The sequence below is a fragment of the Eleutherodactylus coqui genome, chromosome 2, assembly GCF_035609145.1.
Source record: "Eleutherodactylus coqui strain aEleCoq1 chromosome 2, aEleCoq1.hap1, whole genome shotgun sequence".
Lineage (NCBI taxonomy): Eukaryota > Metazoa > Chordata > Amphibia > Anura > Eleutherodactylidae > Eleutherodactylus > Eleutherodactylus coqui.
The window spans coordinates 337,182,415-337,205,613 of NC_089838.1; the positions used below are offsets into that span (position 1 = coordinate 337,182,415).

General features: G+C 47.3%; 1 protein-coding gene across 1 annotated transcript; it reads left to right on the plus strand.

Moving 5' to 3' along the window:
- Nucleotides 1–20,895: 20,895 nt before the first annotated feature.
- LOC136610425 (olfactory receptor 11L1-like) lies at nt 20,896–21,744 on the plus strand. The gene has a single exon (XM_066589655.1). The coding sequence runs from the start codon at nt 20,896–20,898 to the stop codon at nt 21,742–21,744; it is 849 nt and encodes a 282-aa protein (XP_066445752.1).
- The last annotated feature ends 1,455 nt before the right edge of the window (nt 21,745–23,199 follow it).

Below are 23,199 nucleotides of genomic sequence, written 5' to 3' on the forward strand. Positions count from 1 at the left end.
CCACATTGAAGTCAATGGGCGACTCGAGCATTTTTATATGGGGCCGATGCTCCGCATAGCTGATGACGTGTCAAACACCAGAAAATATCAATAAGTCATGGAAACACCACAGAAACGGATAGGGAAGGACAGGGGCAGCATGTATGGCTGCATATGAGGCTCCCAGGTCCCACTATTAAGCCAAAATGGGGGCAAGAGTCTGGCGTCACCCCCATAACAATTTACATGGGACAGACCCTCATTAGCAAGGCAAACGCGCTGGAACACCTTAGCTAAGCACCACACTACCTGCAACCAAGGACAATCACTGCCTACGGGTGACACCGCTGCTTCTTTTCCGGGGTTACATGCTGGCATTACTGCCCCAATCCCGTGCCACCTCCGTCACAAAATTGTCAGGAGCCGCAAACGTGGGCATAAAGGGAACTCAGGCGCCAGCACTTCTACACATCTCCACAATGCAGCAATAGTTTGTGTGGGAAGCACGTAAGCGGGCCCAGGGTCAGGCTCGGTCCCAGCCTCCACCTTGTGTGACCCAAGGTGCCGCGAGTTACATAGCAATGGGAAATTCATGTGTCCCCACACAATTCATTCTGTGTAGGTGTCAGATAGCTCAACATCGCAATGGGAAGTATTTGAGTTCCTTGGGCTTGGTATTACACAGGAAGAAATCAGAGTGTCCAAACGTGGCAGAGTTTCACCCCGCCAAGGACCTCGGCCCACATTTCTACCCTAGTCAGTCAGTGTATTTGTGCCAGACAGGTAAAATACCGCAATGGGAAGTGTTTGTGCACCCACAGCACAGGCGAGCCCCTGGAACCCAAGGCAAGTATTACACATAAAAAAATCAGAGCGCCCAAACATGGCAGAGTTTCACCCTTGTAAAGGGTCTGGGCCTCGGCCCACATTTCTGCCCTAGTCAGTCAGTGTATTTGTGCCAGACAGGTAAAACACCTCAATGGGAAGTCTTTGTGCACCCACAGCATAGGCGAGCTCAAGGAACTTAAAGATGGTATAACACATGAGGAAAACAGTGCCCAAACATGGCAGAGTTTCACCTCGCCAAGGACCTCGGTCCACATTTCTACCCTAGTCAGTCAGTGTATTCGTGCCAGGCAAGTAAAACATCGCAATGGGAAGTATTTGTGCACCCACAGCATAAGTGAGCCCAAGGAACTTAAGGATGGTATAACACATGAGGAAAACAGAGTGCCCAAACATGGCAGAGTATTACCCCGCCAAGGACCTCGGCCCACATTTCTACCATAGTCAATCAGTGTATTTGTGTCACACAGGTAAAACACTGCAATGGGAAGTCTTTGTGCACCCACAGCATAGGCGACCTCAAGGAACTTAAAGATGGTATTACACATGAGAAAAACAGAGGGCCCAAACATGGCAGAGTTTCTCCCCGCCAAGGACCTCGGCCCACATTTCTACCCTAGTCAGTCAGTGTATTTGTGCCAGACAGGTAAAACACTGCAATGGGGAAGTCATTGTGCACCCACAGCAGAGGCGAGCCCCTGGAACCCATGGAAAGTAATACACATAAAGAAATCAGAGCGCCCACACACGGAAGTTTCACTCTGCCAAGGACCTTGGCCCCGGATCACACCCTCATTAATCGTGGGCATAAAGCAGACTCGGATGCAAGTGCAGCTGTGAACGACTCATTAATGCAGTAACACTCCTTTTGTTTGGCCCAAACCACTGTTTCAAATAACTGTGGTAACACGAGAGAAAATAAATGTTGCTCAGCGCTGATCCTCAGACCCTAAGCAGGAGGAGGAGGTGGCATAATAAGGCTGAAAAACCATGACCGAGGTAGGACCCGCAATACTCTGTGTGGGAAGTACGTGAGCGCGCCTTGGGTAAGGCTCAGTTCCAGCCTCCACCTTGTGTGACCCAAGGTGCCGTGAGTTAAATAGCTATGGGAAATCCATGGGTCCCCACACACTTCCTTCTGTGTAGGTGTCAGATAGCTCAACACCACAATGGGAAGTCTTTGAGTTCTTCGGGCTCGCCTATGCCGTGAGTGCACAAAGATGGTACTACAGAGGAAGAAATCAGAGTGCCCAAACATGGGAGAGTTTCACCCCGCAAAGGAACTCAGCCTTGGCCCACATTTCTGCCCTAGTCAGTCAGTGTATTTGTGCCAGATAGGTAAAACACTGCGATGGGATGTCTTTGTGCACCCATAGCATACGCAGACCCCATTAACATTTCTGTAGCAAGAGTATAGGAGGAAACCAGTAACATTTTTTATAGCAAGAGTATAGGCGAAGCCCAGTAACATTTCTGTAGCAAAAGCATAGGCTGACCGCTGTAACATTTCTGTAGCAAAAGGATAGGGAGACTGCAGTAACATTTCTATAGCAAGAGTATAGGCAGACCCCAGTAACATTTGTGTAGCAAAAGTATAGGGAGACCCCAGTAACATTTCTGTAGCAAAAGTATAGGCAGACCCCTGTAACATTTCTGCAGCAAAAGTATAGGCGAACCTGTCAGAACCATTCAGTAGAAACTGCATAGGTGGACGCCAGTAACATTTCTATAGCAAGAGTATAGGCGGACCCCAGTAACATTTCTATAGCAAGAGTATATGCAGACCCCAGTAACATTTCTGTAGCAAAAGTATAGGCAGACCCCTGTAACATTCCGGAGCAAGAGTATATGCGGACCCCTGTAACATTTCTGTAGCAAAAGTATAGGCAGACCCCTATAACATTTATGTAGCAAGAGTGTAGGCGAACCCCTGAAACATTGGTGTACCAAGAGAATAGGCGAACACCTGAAAAAATGTGGTTACCAAGAGTGTAGGCGAAGTCCGGAAAAAATTGTTAGATAACATTATAGGCGAGGGACAGAAAAATTGGTGTAGCAAGAGTAAAAGTGTACCCCTGAAAAATTGCTCAACTGGGAGAGCAGGTGAAACCCATAAACATTTTTTAAAGATACAGCTCGCTGTTGCTTAATTTGTAACAGAGCCTGGAGGCAGCACTGTGAAAAAAATTGCTTTCTGTTAAAGTATCAATACTTTTGAAATGGGCAGTTCAGTGTGATGACATGCTGTTTTAGGAGGAGGAGTAGGAGGAGGAGTAATAATATCCGAGAGTGATTGACAAAGCTAATTCCCCTTTTTGTGTGGTGATAGAGGATGCATTTTTCTCCTGTTGCAGCGAAAAGAATCATTAGGTTCCGCTTCTTTCCGCCGGTGGAGAAGAGCAGTCTGGGGAAATCCAGCCTTTTTTCATCTCTATGAGTCTAAGCATGTCGGCACTGGCAGTTGACAGGCGGGTACGCTTATCCCTGAGGATTCCCCCAGCTGCACTAAAAACCCTCTCTGACAAGACGCTAGCGGCAGGGCAGGCCAGCACCTCCAGGGTGTACAGCGCAAGTTTGTGCTACGTGTCCAGCTTTGACACCCAATATTTGTATGGAGCAGAGGCGTCACGGAGGGTGGTGGTACGATCGGCTACGTACTCCCTCACCATATTTTTACAGTGCTCCCTCTGACTCAGCCTTGACTGGGGAGTTGTGAGACAGTCTTGCTGGGGAGCCATAAAGCTGGCAAAGGCCTTGGAGAGTGTTCCTCTGCCTGCGCTGGACATGCTGCCTGATCCCGCTCCTTCCCTGCTACTTGGCCCTCGGAACTGCACCTTCTGCCACTAGCGCTGTCAGATGGGAAGTTTAGCATCACTTTTTCCACCAGAGCTCTGTGGTATTGTATCACTCTTGTACCCCTTTCCTCTTCGGGAATGAGAGTGGAAAGGTTCTCCTTATACTGTGGGTCGAGCAGTGTGTACACCAGTAATCTGTGTTGGCCAGAATGCGTCTAACGTGAGGGTCAGTGGAAAGGCAGCCTAATATGAAGTCAGCCATGTGTGCCAGGGTCCCTGTACACAGCACATCGCTGTCCTCACTAGGAAATTGACTTTCAGGATCCTCCTCCTCCTCGTCCTCTTCAGCCCACACATGCTGAACAGATGAGAGGCAAGCAGCATGGATACCCTCTGCAGTGGGCTCAGCTGTCTCTTTCCCCTCCTCCTCCTCTTCCTGCTCCTCCCCCTCCTCCTCCTCCAAAATGCGCTGAGATATAGACATGAGGGTGGTCTGGCTATCAAGCGACATACTGTCATCCCCCATTTCCTGTTCCAACCACACAGCGTCTGCCTTTATGCTAAGCAGCGAACTTCTCAGCAGGCAAAGCATGATTGCCGCATCACCGCTCACCATCTGGGTAGACTTCTCAAAGTTTCTGAGGACCTGACAGATATCTGCCATCTATGCCCACTCCTCAGTAAAGAATTGCGGAAGCTGACTACCACTACGCCGCCCATGTTGCAGCTGGCATTCCACTATTGCTCTACGCTGCTCATACAGCCTGGGCAACATGTGCAGCGTAGAATTCCAGCGTGTGGGCATGTCACATAGCAGTCAGTGCTCTGGCAGCTGAAACCAACGTTGCAGGGTCCTCAGGGTGGCAGCATCCGTGGTGGACTTGCGGAAATGTGCGCAGACGCGGCGCACCTTGCTGAGCAGGTCAGATAAGTGGGGGTAGTTTTTTAGAAACCGCTGAACCACCAGATTGAAGACGTGGGCATGGCACGTGTGTAAGGCTGCTGTGCTGCAGATCTGCCACCAGGTTACGGCCGTTGTAACACACGACCATGCCTGGTTGAAGGCTCAGCGGCGAAAGCCAGAGGTCGGTCTGCTCTGTCAGACCCTGCAGCAGCTCGGGGGTCGTGTGCCTCTTGTCACCTAAGCTGATTGGTTTCAGCACAGCTTGCTGACGCTTGACCACTGTTGTGCTGCTGCGCTGTGCGCTACTGACTGCTGGTAACGTGCTCACACTTCTTAATTGAGCGGTAGAGGTGGCAGAGGAGGAGGGGGAGGGTTTGGAGGAGGTGGCATAAAACACCGCAGATACCAGCACCGAGGTAAGACCCGCTATTCTGGGTATGGGTAGGATGTGAGCGCTCCCAGGCTCTGACTTGGTCCCAGCCTCCACCAAGTTCACCCAATGTGCCGTCAGGGAGATATAGTGGGCCTGCTCGCCAGTACGTGCCACGTGTCCGTGGTTAAGTGGACCTTAGTAGGCTTAGCAAACCAGGTGGGGTCATCCACCTCATCGTCCAGCTGCTCTTCCTCCGAATCCTCTGTGCGCTCCTCCCTCGGACTTACAGCCCTTACTACTACCTCACTGACATACAACTGTGTCTCATCATCCTCATCCACAAAAAGTTCTTGAGACAGTTGCCGGACGTCCCCAGCTTCATCACCCGAACTCCGGGAACTTTCCAAAGGTTGAGCATTGGTCACGACAAACTCCTCAGGTGAGAGAGAAACTGTTTTTTCCCTACTCATGGCAGGGACCCGAGAACAGTTTCTGGGAGTCTGCCTGCTCAGAATATGTCATTTTCATGGAGTGAGGAGGCTGGGAGGAAGGAGGAGCAGCCAGAAGATTCAGAGTTGCAGTCCCTAGGCCGGGAGTAGTGGACTGCGTAGAAGACTGGGTGGTCGATACTTTTCTGTCATCCACGACAGCACCTGCTTGCACTGCTCTGTTTGCAATAAAGGTCTACCACGCGGACCCGTAAATTGCGATATGAAGCTGGGGAGCCCAGAAACTTGCCTCTCTCTTAATCCCGCAGCAGCCGGCTGTGATTCACCACGCCCAGGAACTCGGCCTGTGTTCACACCCTCACTTGGACGCCCGCGTCCTCGACCCTTACTCCTACTCCTCATCATGGCGGATTAAGAATAGAGTAGGGCCCAAATAAATGACCCCACTGTACAGCACTGACAACTGCACACCGCACACAGAGACTTGTAGATAGCAGAGGCTCTATGCTGTGGCTTAACCCCTTAGTGACAAAGCCTGTTTGCGCCTTAGCGACGGAGCCAAATTTTGGAAATTTGACATGCGTCGTTCAACATAGCATAACTCCATAAAGGTTTTGCATAGCCAAATGATTCTGACTTTGTTTTTTCGCCACATGTTGTACTTCATTTTGGTTTTTAAAAATAGACTGATATAATTTGTGTATATTTATTAAAAGTACCAATATCGGAAAAAGTTTGAAAATTTTTTTCATTTTTTAACATTTCCAACTGTAATATCTCAAATATGGTCAAACATACCGTACAATGTTTTGATAGGATATATATTTCCATCTGTTTTCTTTATTCTGAATGCACATTTGAAAAACGTTTGTGTTTTTTTTAACCATTTAGTTGACGTACAAATTTAACATTACTTTTCAGCGTTTTGAGGAACACTTTGTTTTCCTGCTCCAAGCCAAGTTTGCAAAGGCTCATGAGTGTCAGAATAATAGATAACCCCCCCCCCCCAAATGACCCCATTTTAAAAACTACACCCCTTAATGTTTTTTTTTCAGGAATAATTCAATTTAGAGAAAAAAAATAAAATTTCATATTTTTGCAAATATGTCATTTTAAAGACATATTTTTTTCCTAGAGTGCCCATGAAAATGAGGATTTACACCGCAAAATGGATACCCCTGTTTGTCCCGTGTTCAGAGACATACTCATTGTGGCCCTATTATTATGTCCATATGCAGAACGGGGCCCAAAATGAAAGGAGTAGTCGGTGGTTTTCAGAACATAAATTTTCCTTGAAGGTGTTCTAGGCCCCATAGCACATTTGTAGAGCTCTTGAGCAGCCAAAACCAAAAAGAACCCCCACAAGTGACCCCATTTTGAAAACTAGACCCCTTAACAAATTTATCTAGGGGTGTACTGTCCATTTTGACCTGACAGTTTTTGAATGAATTCAAGCAAAGCAAAAAGGAGAAAATGTGATTTTCGTTTTTTTGGCAATTCTGTCAATTAAAAACTGCTTTTTTTGTACAGCACACACATGAATAAAGACTTGCACCCCAAAATGGATACCCCTATTTGTCCCGTGTTCAGAGACATACCCATTGTGGCCCTAATATTATGTCCATATGCACAACGTGGCCCAAAATGAAAGGAGTAGTCGGTGGCTTTCAGAACAGAAATTTAGCATGAAGGCGTTTTAGGCCCCATTGCCCACTCGTAGAGCCTTTGAGCGGCCAAAATGACAGAGAACCCAAACAAATGATCCCATTTTGAAAACTAGACCCCTTAATGAATTTATCTAGGGGTGTACTGTGTATTTTTACCCTATAATTTTTGAATAAATCTAAGCAAAGCAGAAGGAAAAAATTACAATTTTCATTTTTTTGGCAGTTGTATCAATTTAAAAACAGGTTTTTTTGTGCAGCACACATATAAAGGAAGGCTTTCACCCCAAAATGGATACCCCCATTTGTTCTCTGTTCAGATCCATACCCCTTGTGGCCCTAATCTACTTATTGGACACATTGCTAGGCCTATAATGGAAGGAGCATCCGTTGGATTTCAGGGTACAACGGAATAAATTCCAGGCCCCATTGCCCACTTGTAGAGCCATTGAGCGGCCAAAACGATAAAGAACCCCCACAAGTGACCCCATTTTAAAAACTAGACCCCTTATCGAATTCATCTAGGGGTGTATTGCGTATTTTGACCACACAGTATTTGAATGAATCTAAGCAAAGCAGAAGGAAAACATTACGATTTTCATTTTTTTTTGTCAATTTTGTCAATTTAAAAACAGTTTTTTTGTACAGTGTACATAGGAATGAAGACGTTCACCCCAAAATGGATACCCCCGTTTGTCCCGTGTTCAAAAACATACCCCTTGTGGCCCTAATCTACTTAAAGGACACATGGCAAGGCCTGTAATGGAGGGAACACCCGTTGGATTGCAGGGCACAACTGAATACATTCCAGTCCCCATTGCCCACTTGTACGGAATAAAAATTGACACCTTAAAAAAATCCCCCCACCCCCCCACACACACACACTCCGCGCCCTTTTCGGCATTCCCCAAATCTTAGATAAAAGTAATAATGTGAACTGTGTAGTATTTCCAAAGACAGTGGTAATTACGGAGGCTGGTTGGGATGGGTACATGGGGCAATAAAACTGGGTATCCCCCCTCCTCTCATACTTTTTTGGGGTTTCTCGTGACCTCAGTAGCAGGTATGGGGTGTAAAAAGAGGCGCTCTGTGAGTCTCCGTAAGCTTGATGAGGTGTGGCGGTTTCACACAAAAGACGCTCAACAAGGTGCTCCTGGAACTGCAGGAAGGCGATCGTTCCCGGGGCTTCTTGTAAATTGTGTATTACAGATAGCGGTCTAAATAACGCCAGGCTCACGCAGCCGTAGGTGTAATCCGCTTGCGGAGGCCGGCAGCGGATCCCAGCTGTGAGCTGGCCGTGACCCTGCGTACGGCCACGTAATGTACTGCGCATAACTGCCTACTCACACAGGCGGTCATGCGCAGCACATTTTTTTTGTTTGTATTTCCAGCACCGTCGCTTAGCGATGACACGGGTACCCGCAGCCCGTACACAGTGTAGTTGCGTATGGGCTGCGGGTATATCCGCGACCATGGAGCACAATGGGGTCTATGTTGCGGATATCCGCGGTAAAATAGAACCTGCTGCGTTCTCTTTTCTGCGAGTGGATTACGCAATTCCGACCCATTAATGTGAGCGGAATTGTGCAATCCAATGCAATTGATCTGCGTATTACTGTGGATCAGACACATGTGGAATCCATAATTCCTATCCGGTCATGTGAGACCGGCCAAAGGTAGATTGCTACCTTTTTATCACGTGACTGGCGACCGCTTAACAAGGTCACTGCTTCAGGCTCTCGGTGACCGTTGGAAATTTTAAATTTCCTGTGTTCCCTGCCTCCTGCGCATGTGTCCGGTGTTTTGCCGGCGGTTGCATGTGCAGAATCCGGGAAAGTTCACGGAGGAAGATTGCGTCGGGGTGCAAATACGGAGGCCTCATCGCATCGGTGAGGGGAGATGAACCTTCACCTTTTTTTTAACTTGAATAATGGCGAACACGTGACCAGGAACCGCTCACCGCGGCCCCCCTGTGAAATCTCCAGGCTCTCGGCTAAGCATGGAGATTTTATATTACCTTTGCAATCAACGGCTTTTGCGCTGCGCCTGCCATTTTGCCGAGGGGCACGTGCACAGATAAATCCGCGGGCCTTAGGTACGTCATTTCATCCTCCCTAAGATCCGTGGGGGGAGATGAAACGTAAGCTTTTTTAACTTTTTTTTAACTTTTATAAACTTTTCTTTTACTTTTTTAAACTTTTTTTTTTATTTTTTACCCTTTTTTTTTTTTACTTTTTACACTTTTTTTTTACTTGAAATGATCACTGTTATCCATAGGATAAGAGTGATCATGCCCCCGGTGAAATCTCTCTGCTCCTGGCTACACATGGCAGCCAGGAGCAGAGGGATTTTAAATTTCCCGGGGCTCGAGCCCCTCTGTGCACGCGCCCGATGATTGACATCGGGCACACATGTGCAGACGGGGACTTCAGGTCCCGGGACACCGGGGACATTGTGGGACCTGAGGTGAGTAGTTTCACCTCCCCTCATGGATCGGATCCATGAGGGGAGGTGAAACTAGCACTTTTTAAAAACTTTTTGAACTTTTTCCAATGGATAGCGGCGATCGCGGGCCCGGGACCGCTCACCGTGGTCCCCGGTAACATCTGGTTCCCGGCTATCTTCAGTAGCCGGGAGCCAGGAGATTTTAAATTCGCCGGGGGCTCCCGGGCTTCTGTGCATGTGCGTGACGTCATCGTGACCGCTGCCCGTTTCGGGAGGACCAGATCTTCGGGGGGCAGCGCAGAGAGGCCGGGTGAGTATTTTCAGCTGCCCTGATGGATCGGATCCATCAGGGCAGCTGAATCTTTAATTTTTTAAACAGTTTTAGTTACTTTATTGCGATCTGCGCTATCCATTGGATAGCGCAGATCGCAATGCCGGGGGGACTGCCCGTGGCCCGGGATGACAGCTTCATGCTGTCGGCTACCTGCGGGCACCAACAGCATGGAGCTATCACATCCTTAGGCAAGTGGGCATTAATCCTAAGAGGACGCATAAAACTACGTGCTCTAGGATTAAAGCCCACTTACTGAGGACGTAGTTTCACGATGGGGCCGTAACTAAGGGGTTAAAAAAAATTAACTCCCTGTCTTGCGCTGATACCTAGGGGTAATTTACCGCTGGCAGAGACTTGTTGATAATAGAGGCTGTGTGGAGTGGGAGAAGACTCTAAAGCCAGTGGATAGTGCTGGTAACTGCGGCTATCTCAACCCCACCAAGGAAAGGGTATTGTGAGACGCTCTGCACAGCAGCAGAGCTGAAATACTTTACAGTGGCCCAGGAAATATTACAGTACTGTTTAGTGGTAAGTCCTCTGACTAATGCACTGCAGAAACAGAACGGTATAACTGAAGTCGTTTGCAGTAGGCTAGGAATTTAGGAAATATTAGAGAGCAATTTAACGGTGAGAGCTGGTTCTACAGCACTGCAGGCTGAGAACGCAATTACTGAAAGGCTGGAAACAGGCCTAGATGCGTAATACAAAAATTGATGCACTACTATTCCCAGCCAGCCACAACTATAATGCACACGGTCAAATGTAGCCCAAAGAAGGAGCGTTGGGTTTCTTGTACGGAGGATCAAGAGGACTGTACAGTGTATTTAACTTTGCCTATAGAAGTGTCTGTGCCCCTACACTCTGTGTCTTATACACTGCAGACACAGAATGGTATAACTGAAGTCGTTTGCAGTAGGCTAGGAATTTAGGAAATATTACAGAGCAATTTCACGGTGAGAGCTGGTTGTACAGCACTACAGGCTGAGAACGCTATTACTGACAGGCTGGGAACAGGCCTAGATGCGTAATACAAAGATTGATGCACTACTATTCCCAGCAAGCTACAACTATAATGCACACGGTCAGATGTAGCCCTAAGAAGCCCTCTTGCACGGAGGATCAGGACTGTATAGTGTATAACTTTACCTATATACAGTAAGTGGATGTGTCCCAACACTTTGTGTTATGCACTGCAGACACTGAACGGTGTAATACAAAAATTGATGCGCTACTACTCCCAGCCAGCCACAACTATAAGGGCTCTCACCCACTGGCGTTTTTTTCTCCACTGCGATGTGATTCTAAACTTAAAGTCTTGCATCGCAGTGAGAGAAAAACGCAGGCAGATACCCAAAAATCGCTGGGATATCGCTGCAACATCGCCAGTCTTTTCAATGGGGCCAGCGGCAGCAGCGCTAGCCCCATTGAAAAGATATGGAGAATGCCGCAGACTTCTGCCACAGCTGTCACAGCTGTGGCAGAAGTCCGCGGCATGCTATCCCATTGCTTTCAATGGGATCGGCACTGCTGCCGATCCAATTGAAAGCAGTGTTTTTTTGACAAGCCCCGCAGAATGATTATCGGAGAAGGGCTTGAAATATAAGCCCTTCCCCGATAATCATCAAAAAGTGGTTAAAAAAATAATTAAAAAGTTACTCACCTCTCCTGCTGTCAGCCGCGTCCTCCTACTGGCTCCCCGACACTGCTATCCAGCACTTTCAGCAGATGTGGATTTAAAAATCCCTGCCTCCTGAAAGGGCTGTGCAGATTGGCTGAGGGCTCAGCCAATAGCAGCTACTGCTTAGTAATTGACTGAGCGCTCAGCCAATGACAGATAGCTCTTAGCTATTCATTCATGAATAGCTAAGATATCCGCACAGCCCTTTCAGGAGGCGGGGATTTTTAAATCCCCATCTGCTGAAAGAGCTCAGTAGCAGTGCCGGGGAGCCAGCCGGAGGATGCAGCTGACAGCAGGATAGGTAACTTTTTTATTATTTTTTTAACCACTTTTTGATGATTATCGGGGAAGGGCTTACATTTCAAGCCCTTCTTCGATAATCATTCTGCGGGGCTTGTCAGAAACCACTGCTTTCAATGGGATCGGCAGCAGTGCCAATCCCATTGAAAGCAATGGGATAGCATGCCGCGGACTTCTGCCACAGCTGTGACAGCTGTGACAGCTGTGACAGAGGATTCCTTCATCCCCGTGGTCCCCACTGTGGCAGAAGTCCGCGGCATTCTCCATATCTTTTCAATGGGTCTAGCGCTGCTGCCGCTGGCCCCATTGAAAAGACTGGCGATGTCGCTGCGATATTCCAGCGATTTTCTCGCACTGCTCTGCGAGAGTTTTCACTTACTCTCGCAGCGCAGTGGAGAAAAAAAACGCCAGTGGGTGGGAGCCCTAATGCACACGGCCAGATGTAGCCCAAAGAAGGAGCGTTGGGGTTCTTACACAGAGGATCAGGAGGACTGTATAGTGTATATAACTTTCCCTATAGAAGTGTCTGTGCCCCAACACTCTGTGTCTAATGCACTGCAGATACAGAACGGTATAACTGAAGTTGTTTGCAGTAGGCTAGGAAATATTAGAGAGCAATTTCACGATGAGAGTTGGTTGTACGGCACTGCAGCCTGAGAACGCTATTACTGACAGGCTGGGAACTGGCCTAGATGTGTAATACAAAAATTGATGCACTACAACTCCCAGCCACAAGTGTAATGCACACAGTCAGATGTAGCCCTAAGAAGGACCGTTGGGTTTCTTGAAGACAGGATCCTACTCTAACACTTTCCCTATATAAGCAGCAACTTCCCTAAACTCTGTATAATACACTGCAGACTGAGAACGCTATAGTTGAAATGGCCTGTACAGCCTGAGATGCTTAAAAAAAATTGGTGCACTACTGCTCCCAGCCAGCCACAACAGTAATGCACACTATGAAGAGTAGCCCTAAGAAGGACCGTTGGGGTTCTTAAAGACAGGATCCTACGCTAACACTATCCCTGTATAAGCAGCAGCACTTTCCCTAACCTCTGCCAGCATGTGTCTGAGGCGTACTGTGGGCGGGACCAGTTTAAGTACTTGGCGGTCATCTTGCCAGCCACTCACTACTGTGGGGTGGGATAGGGCTGGAACGTCACAAGAGGAAGTGGTAATGCCTTCCCCGCATGTCTATTGGCTAGAAAATAACGCTAAAAATGCGGGGAAGGAAATGTAATTGACTCGAGTACCGCGTGGTGTTCATCTCGAGTAATGAGCATCTCGAGTACCCTAATGCTCGAACGAGCATCAAGCTCGGACGAGTGTGCTCGCTCATCTCTAGTGACCACAAGACACTGAGTAATCACTGGGATGGGGTGACCACAGAACGGGATCAGAAGCACAATAGGAACTTTTGTTGTTTTTGTTTGTTGTGTTTTGCTGATGCTACACTGACTAACCACACACTACACTGACTAATGATGGGATGGGTGACTACTAGAGATGACAGAGCACCAAAATGCTCTGGTGCTCGTTATTTGAGTCGAGCTTTTCTTAATGCTCGAGAGCTCATTTCAAGTAACGAACCCCATTTAAGTCAATGGGAGACTCAAGCATTTTTCAAGGTGACCCATGCTCCGCATGGGGGAGGGTGTGTGATTCACCTGAAAACATCACAAAGTGATGGAAACACCACAGAAATGGATAGGGAACAGCAGGGGTAGCATGCATGGCTGCATCTGAGGCTCCCAGTTTGCACTATTAAGACAAATTGTGGGCAAGAGCCTGGTGGTCACCCCCCTAACAATTTAGTTGGGCCAGACCATAATCAGCAAGGCACACGCCCTGGCACATCTTAGCTAAGCACCACACTAGGTGGAACAAAGGCCAATTACCGCCTGTGAGTGACACCACTGCCTCTTCTCCTGTGTTACATGCTGGCATTGCTGTGCAATCCCCCCAGGATGCAGGACGTTAACCCCTAGGTCTGCTAAGGCCCACTTGGTACCTGGTCCTGATCCAAGGTCTGGTCCGGATGGTGAAGGTGTGTGCATTAGGGGTACAAGTGTGAATGGGAATACTCCCAGTTCAGACCAAGTTTCTGATGCTATTAAGAGCTCAGAGACCCAGGCAGCTCTTGGCACGCTTAATATAAGGGCACGTGCTGCACAAGCTGGTACTGTATCTGTAGGTGGTCAGGAGGGGTCGCAGGTTCCAGTCAACCCTCCGGTGGCGACAACATCTGGTAGGAGTTATGCCAGTGTCACCACTGGAGGGGTGTTTCCTCCTTGTCTCTGGGCTCTAGGGAGGGCGATTTGCAACTGCGTCTCCTGGGGGCTTTGCAGAGGGGGGGAGTTCAATTACAGTTGGAGGAAGAGAGGTGGACCTATCTCTCTGGATAGAGAGACATGGCTTAGTGGCCTTCCGAGAGCAAAGGGGGGAAACCGTATGGTCCCTACCGACACCCAGGCAGGACGTAGCTTGTAGGAATATTGTCTGTCTTTGCTGGAGAGGCAATGATGAATGTCCTCCGAGGGGGGAGGTAGTGGAGCTTCTACTGAAGATGGGCTTTCGGGCGGTTGACATCGTTCCCCTGATCCATCCCTATGCCACGTCTGAGTTTTACATCAGTTTCGTTCGCCCAGAGGGTCTACAGATCTTCTGGAGAAACTACAAGCTGATGAAAAAGGAGCCCGGCTGGTGATACTTTGGTATCCAGGTGGTGTCTCGCCAGAATAAGGTCAAGAAGATTACCATTTTGACCTGTAATGAGTTCCTTTCTTGCTATGATATTTTGACTTAGCTCAGTCGGTACGATGAAGTGACAGACATGTCCAAGAAGAACAGGGATGAGCACGGCATAGGATCTGGGGTCTGGATGTTTATGGTCAAACTGAAGCGTACAGGGAACTCAGTGGCTCACATACCATCTGCAGCCTTCCTCAGTAGGGATCGTATTGTGGCCTTTTACCAGGGGCCGCCAAAACTCTGCCACAGGTGTGGCAACCCCTCACACTTGAGCAGCGCTTGTAAGACCGTGAAGTGCGCTCTGTGTGGTGGTCTGGGTCATCTCCCTGCCTCCTGTGCGGAGATTCAGTGTAACCTGTGTTGTGACCTTGGTCACCCATTTAGCCACTGTCCACACTCCTTTGCCAATGCGGTCTTAGCTCCATGGATGGGGGTCATGATGTGACCTCCAGGGGAGAGAGGACCAGCAGACGTGAGTGGGCTCAGGAACCAGGCAAAAGACAGCTGGTCATCAGAGGCATCATGAGAAATGCAGATGGAGCAGGGAGCTGGTAGGAGCCCACATAGCAGGTAGGACAATGGTGGCCCCTGTTCCCGAAGCGAATTTTGCGGCTGAGGCTTTGAGGGACAGTGAGTTAGATGAAGAGGACTGGGGGATCCAGAGGGAGGAGGAAACCAATTCTGAAGATTCCTCCCACTATGACAGTGTGGATGAGGAAGGCAAGAGGTGGTTAGAGAAAAGACGCAAGCTAAATGCCACTAGGAGCAAACGAAGGGGGGGTTCAAGATCTTCTCCCACCCTGGGCCAAGGACTGGAAGGAGAAGCCTGCTCACCTCCAGTTGGACAAATAGTGGGCAAGAGCCTGGTGGTCACCCATCTAACAATTTAGTTGGGCCAGACCATAGTCAGCAAGGCACACATGCTGGCACATCTTTGCTAAGCATGACATTAGGTGCAACGAAGGCCAGTCACCCCCTGTGGGTGACAGCACTGCCTCTTCTCCTGTGTTACATGCTGGCATTGCTGTCCAAAACCCCCAAGTACACAGGCACGAGCCTGCATCCACAGCGTACTGAATTTTTTTCCAGCGCAGCGTCCAGCTGTCCCCATCCCAGACAAGGTAAGGTGCACCCCTTCGCCTACTTCGCCGACGGGAGCTCCGCGACACAGTAGGCTGGTCCTTCCAGCTCCTGATGTCCGACAGACTGATGCCGCCCCAGCATGGAGCGGCACGCGAAAGAGGAGCCACCACCAGGTTACGCCCATTGTCACATACGACCACGCCTGTTGGAGGTTCAGTGACAAAAGCCACAGATCTGTCTGCTCCGTCAAACCCTGTAACAGCTCTTGGGCAGTGTGCCTCTTGTCACTTATTAAATTCATAAGCTGATCACATACTCTATTAATAGGTCATCTCTTGTCACATAGTAAATTCATAAGCTGATCACGTACTCTATTAAATAAAAGGAGAAGTTTCCCAAACCTTTGGTCACTTCCTATTTACTTTAACCTGGAGTGTTGCGCCTTCTCCACTGCCAGTTTTTTAGTTCTATTTTCTTGTCAGCTAAGCTCAGGAGTTTCAGCACGGCCTGTTGACGCTTCCCCACAGCAGTGCTGCAGCACCTCGAGCTACCGACTGAAGGTGACATGCTCACAAATGATAATTGAGAGGTGGAGGAGGAGGTAGCATAATAAGTCGGAGAAACCATGAGGGTGGTAGGACCCGCAATCCTGGGTGGGGGTAGCACGTGAGCAGAACCAAGGTCAGACTTGATCCCAGCCTCCACCAGGTTATCCCAATGTGCCATCAGGGAGATGTAGTGTCCCTGCCCACCAGCACTTGTTCACGTGTCAGTGGTTAAGTGGATCTTCCCAGTAACTGCGTTGGTGAGGGCAAGGTTGATATTCCGTGACACATGCTGGTGTAGGATGGGGATGGCACAGCGAGAAAAATAGTAGCGACTGGGGCCCGAGTAGCGTGGAATGGCCGCTGCCATGAGATTGCGGAAAGCCTCAGTTTCTACCAGCCTAAATGGCAGCATCTTCAGGCTCAGCAGTTTGGAGATATGTACGTTTAGCGATTGTGTATGCACTTGGGTGGCTGCATATTTGCGCTTGCACTCTAATGTTTGTGTTATGAACAGCTGAACGCTGCACTGGGACACATTGGTGGAGGCAGTGGAGGACCGTGCAGGTGAAGGAGTGGGTGCAGGGTGGGAGACGCTCGTGCCTGCATCCTGGGAGGGGGATTGCATCTCAGTGCCAGGATGTGACACAGGGGAAGAGGCAGTGGTGTGACCCGCAGGCAGTGAATGGCCTTTGTTCCACCTGCGCATGCTGGTGGTGGTCAGACTGCTAGTGGTGGCTCCCTTGCTGATCTTGGTGTGGCACAGGTTGCACACCATTGTTCGTTGGTCGTCCGCGCTCTCATAAACAAAACCTCCAAACCTTCTAACACCTAGCCCTCTGCATGGGAGCTTGACACATGGAGGTGCTGTGGGGAACTTACTCTGGCCCCTCGTCTCCCTATGGCCACCCCACTGCCTCTTTCAAACTGTTCTGATGCTGCATTTGCCTCCCCTTCTGACGCCCTGTCTTCAGTAGGCTTAGCAACCCAGGTCGCGTCAGTCACCTCATTATCCACCAGCTCTTCCTCTGAATCCTCAGTCTGCTCCTCCCTCAGACTTACTGCCCTAACAACAACCTCACGGACAGACAACTTTGTCTCATCATCATCATCAACAAATACCTCTTGACACAATACTTGGAAGTCCCCACCCTCATCACCCTGAGACTGTGAAAGGTCCAAATTTTGGGCATCGCTCATGACAAACTCCTCAGGTGGCTCATGAATGGTTTTGTCTGACTCAAGGAAGGGACCTGAGAACAGTTCCTGTAAGTATGCCTGTTCTGAATCTCTCCTTTTCCTGGAGTAACCAGGCTGGGAGGAAAGAGGAGCAGCGTGAGGATTTCCATGTCCAGTCCCTTGGCTAGAGTGAGTGGACTGCGTGGAGGACTGGGTGGTAGATAAATTACTGGATGCATTATCCGCTTTCCACGTGATCACCTGATCGCACAGTTGTGCTTTTAACAATGGTCTACCACGCAGACCTGCAAAATGTGACATGAAGCTAGGGAGTGTAGATACGCGGCATTCTGCTACTCCCTCAACAGCAGGCACAGTTTCACCCTACCCAGTACCTCGGCCTCTGCCCACACCCTCATTCAGACGCCCACGTCCACGTCCTCGACCTCAACCCTTACCCCTAGGCTTCATCATGTTGTATAATACACTTGGTCAAAATGCTACGCAAACTGTAAGGTATTTTGTGCATGCTTTAAGCCCAAAATAGACACTGTAAACAGTGTATAGTCTTGTTGGATAGTGTGGATTGACAGGACACACACAGGGGCTATATAGCGTACCCTTTGAGCCCCCCAAAAAAGAAACTGTAAACTGCGTACAATCAAGTTAGATAGTATGGATCGACAGGATGCACGAGTATATAGCGTACGCTTTAAGCCCCCCCAAAAATGTAAACAGCGTATAGTCTTGTTATATAGTGTGGATTGACAGGACACATGCAGGGATATATAGCATATGCTTTAAACCCTCCCCCCCCCCAAAAAAAAAAAACAAAAAACATAAACTGCGTATAGTCTGCTTAGATAGTGTGGATTGACAGTACACAGCAAGGGGTTAATTTGGCATACGCTTTAAGCCCACAATATACACTCTAAGCAGCACATAGTCTTGTCAGATAATGTGGATTAACAGGACGCACACGGGGGTATATATATCGTATGCTTTAAGTCCCCCCCCCCCCCAAGAAAATGTAAACTGCGTTCAGTCTTATTACATAGTGTGCATCGACAGAATGCACACAGGGGTATATTGCGTACGTTTTAAGCCCCCCCAAAAACTGTCAACTGTGTATAGTCAAGTTAGATAGTATGCATCGATAGGACACACACAGGGGTATATAGTGTATGCTTTAAGCCCCCCCAAAAAAACCTGTAAACAGCATATAGTCTTCTCAGATAGTGTGGATTGACAGGACGCACACAGGAGTATATATCATATGCTTTAAGCCCCCCCCCCCAAAAAAAATAAAATAAAATAAAAAATGATAGGAGTTTTGTTACTTCCTATCTACTCTTTGTATACCACCGGTAACAGTATGCAGTATTCAGCCGGGATGCTTGAGAAAACTTTGTTCGCACTACTGGTCCCAGCCAGCCAAACCGCTGATGCACACAATGAGAGAAGTTGTAGTCCTAAAGAGGTCTGTTGGGTTCTTGGAAAAAGGATCCATGCCTAAACGCAACCTGTACCCCACACTATTGCTTTCCCTGAATAGCAGGAGCTCTGTCCCTCAGCTAATGCAGCCTGCCTGTGAGGTGAGCCTCAGGGACCTGAGTTTTTATGCTTGTAGGTCACCTGATCCAGCCAGCCAGTCACTGCTATAGACGTGCACAGGATTGCACATCATAGCAGGAGGTGCCAAAGCCTTCCCTGCATGTTTATTGGCTAAAAAATGGCTAAACATGTGGGGAGGAGAGGGCGAAATTTTCTCTAGCACAGCGTGGTGCTCGCTCGAGTAACGAGTACCTTCGAGTATGCTAATCCTCAAACGAGCATCAAGCTGAGACGAGCATGCTCGCTCGTCTCTAATTACCAGTAGAGATGCCAGAAACAAAAACTGGAAGGGGACCAGAGGAGGTGCAGGGAAGTAGGGGACCAAAGCTATTCTGGAATTGGATTAATTTTTGCTGTATGTTGTCAATTTTCTCTTTGAAATAAGCAGCCAGGCCTTCAGCTCTGAGATACATTATAGGCAGTTGCACTTTAAGGCTAAGAATAGAGTGAAAAGAGTCATTTTCCATTATTGAATAATGAGGTGAAATTGGCTGGTTTGCTATGAAACCTAAAAGGTTAACAATCTTTAACACATATGATAATTACATTTTAAATGAATTATCTGTCTAGAAAAACATATTGCTCTTAAGGGAGAAGCAATGACATCTCTATGGCTGATAACATCGTCATTACATCTCCTCATCCATATAAATAACCCGTAATCATAGTATTATGTCTAAATCACGTAGATAAAGAACATGCAAGCAGTGAACTGCAAAACCGAAGGTGAGAGAGCCAAAGGTATCTAGATACATTTAATGATCACATGCTTCATTTATTAGCAAATAAATTCGTTAAAAATCAGACAATGTGATTTTCTGGATGTGTTTCCTCATGTTGTCTCTCATAGTTGAGGTCCACCTGTGATGTCAATTACAGGCCTCTCATCTTTTTTAAGTGGGAGAACTTGTACAATTGGTATCTGACTAAATACTTTTTTTCCCCCACTGTATATGTAGATTTAGATTCCTGTGTGTGTTCACGATAAGAATGCAGTTTTATAAAGGAGGTGGAATTATAAATATAGATCGACCCCTTTACTTTTGAATGAGCCTGAATAATAAATAACATGAGCGGTGTAAGAATGCAACCTGTGTAAGGTAAACCTGTGTATATCTATATAAGGTGGTTTTATGTTTGGTTTTTAAATGTATTTTTGCTTGAAAAAGGCGTAAGTTCACGCCGAAAAGCATAGCAATAATTAAAATAGTCTTATAATTACGGACCGGCGGTCTGCATTCATATTTAACCCTTGGAGCGCGGGGAAATTTTTTTCTTATTTTCTGTGATGGATTTTTTTAAGCCCTGATCATTTAGTGAGCTTTCCTTCCCGGCTGCTGCTCGTGATACAGACACCAAGGAGGATTAGAGGCTAACGTGGACACTAGGTGCCGGCAGAGATCTCCTGGGATTTTCAGCCGAGCACCAGGTAAGTTACCATTTGGAAGCATTTACTTCTATTGTGGAGATGATTTTCCTTGGGATTAGGTGCTGATATATGCCCTTTCCTAATACAGAAAAAGAGACAACCTGTCATTATAAGTCTATAATTCATTTGACTCATATGGCAATCCTAAAGGAGGTAACAGCTAAGGGCCTGTACTGGATAGTTTCTATCCTAGCTTTGAAGAGAAAAGTTGGGTTATTTCTAGACTTATAGAAGTCATTGTGTTTCTCTGCCTTACATATAATACTTAAGTACAAATTTCACGAATAAGCACATTTTTTTTCAATTCCCCTGTAGGCAGAACCTGTAATAGCTTCTGGTACAATCCACTAATGTAAGATTTCAACATCAGTATCAACACTTTGGCATGCTTGACCAACACAATCCCAATACTAATAATCCTTCACTAATAATCTATGACTACACAATATAACACCACCACTGTAACTGAAGTCATTCTGTTGGGTTTTCAATATTTCTACTGTATAAAGAACTTTTTCTTTCTTCTAATGCTTCTAACTTACTGTGTAACTGTATGTGGAAACCTCCTCATCATCCTGGTGGTGTCCTACAGCAGATCACTCCACTCTCCCATGTACTTCTTCCTCACGCAGCTCTCCTTCTTAGATATTTTACTCACCACCACCATAGTACCCAATATGCTCCGAGTTGTGTTATATGAAGGATGCTCTGTTACTTTTATCAGCTGTTTGGCTCAATTTTATTGTTTTTTAGCCATAGAATCAATTGAATGTCTCCTCCTTACGGTGATGTCTTATGACCGGTATCAGGCCATCTGCAACCCTCTACATTATAGATTGGTCGTAAACTTCACATTTTGTGTGAAAACTATCTTTCTCTCTTGGGGGTTTGTTGTTTTTGTAACTTTGATGATGTATTTAACAATGACTCATTTACTATTCTGTGGACCAAATGTTATTGACCATTTCTTCTGTGATTTCGACCCAATACTTGAACTTTCCTGCTCAGATACTTTTGTAGTGAAGATGGAAAGTAAATTAATTGCTGTTCCTCTAGTCATTTGTCCATTCATGGTGATCATTATTTCATACATTTATATTATTGCCACCATACTGAAGATGCCATCGGTGACTGGGAGGCAGAAGACCTTCTCCACCTGCAGCTCTCACCTGCTGGTTGTGTCCTTATATTATGGGTCACTTATTAGCATATATTTATTTCCAAATATGATCAATGCAAAGAAACTCCTCTCCCTGTTCTACAATGTTGTAACTCCTCTTCTTAACCCCATTATATACAGCTTGAGGAATAAGGATATAAACCAGGCCTTAGAAAAAATAATGAAAGAAATGCAAAAAGGAACTTTACTATTGTAAAGAATGGAATATACACTGAAAGGTCACTTTATTGAAGATTCCCATCTTGTAACATGTTGTACTTTCTTTGGATTTTAGAACCACAGAAATTCTGCTTTGATCAATCCTACAATTCAAAAATCCATCCATGGGTATTGGTGAAAACCTTTTTTTCCCAGAAAACTTACCTTACACCATTACTCCACTTCCACCAGCCTGAAAGGAAGGGTTAAAAGGTTAATGCACCAAATTCTGACCTTCTATCACTGTGGTGCAACAGAAATCTGGGTACATCTGACTAGAGAATGTTTCTCCACCTATGTCTTTTGAATTCATGAATGGGTGAGTGAGTGCTGCCTCTGATTGGCTGAGCGCAGGGACCAATCAGAGGCAGCTCTCAGCTGTTATTCAATAGCTTAGAGCTGCCTCTGATTTGTCCCTGCACTCAGCCAATCAGAGGCAGCACTCACTCACACCCATTCATGAATTCATGAATGGGTGAGTGAGAGCTGCCTCTGATTGGTGAGGGCTGTGACCAATCAGAGGCAGCTCATTCAGCAGGCGGGGATTTTAAATCCCCGGCTGCTGAATACTACACAGAGCAGTTCAGGAGAACTGCCGGCCAGACGCGGCTAAACTCCGGCTGCTGGGAAAAGGTGAGTATACATTTTTTTTTTTACACATTTTAGGATGATTTTCAGGGAAGGGCTTATATTTTTAAGCCCTTCCCGAAAATTCATCCCGCGCTCGCCGGCAGCCCATTGCTTTCAATGGAGCCGGCTGTATTGCCGGCTCCATTGAATTCAATTGGCGAACATCGTTCTCCTCTGCCACAGCTGTATCACAGCAGTGGCACAGCTGTGGCAGAGGATAGCGGGCAGTGTGGGTCAGTTTCACTGAAAACGCTGCTAGGTGCAGCTTTTTTAGTGAATCGTCGGCCCCGGTCACACGATTTGCGGATGCGCATCCGTTATGCGATCCGCAAATCGCGGGAAAAAACGCCTGTGTGACCGAGGCCTTAAAGTGCAACTGCTTATAATGTATCTCAGAGCTGAAGACCTGTCTGCTTATTTCAAAGAGATAATTGACAACATACAGCAAAAATAATATTCCAATTCCAGAATAGCTTTGATCCCCTTCTTTCCTGCACCTCCTCTTGTCCCCATCCACTTTTTGTTTCTGGCATCTCTACTGGTAATTAGAGATGAGCGAGCATGCTCGTCTGAACTTGATGCTAGATTGAGCATTAGCATACTCGAAGGTACTCGTTATTCGAGTGAGCACCACGCTGTGCTAGAGAAAATTTCACCCTCTCCTCCCCACATGTTTAGCGCATTTTTTAGCCAATAAACATGCAGGGAAGGCTTTGGCACCTCCTGCTATGATGTGCCAACCCTGTGCATGTCTATAGCAGTGACTGGCTGGCCGGATGATGTGACCTACAAGAATAAAAACTCGGGTCCCTGAGGCTCACCT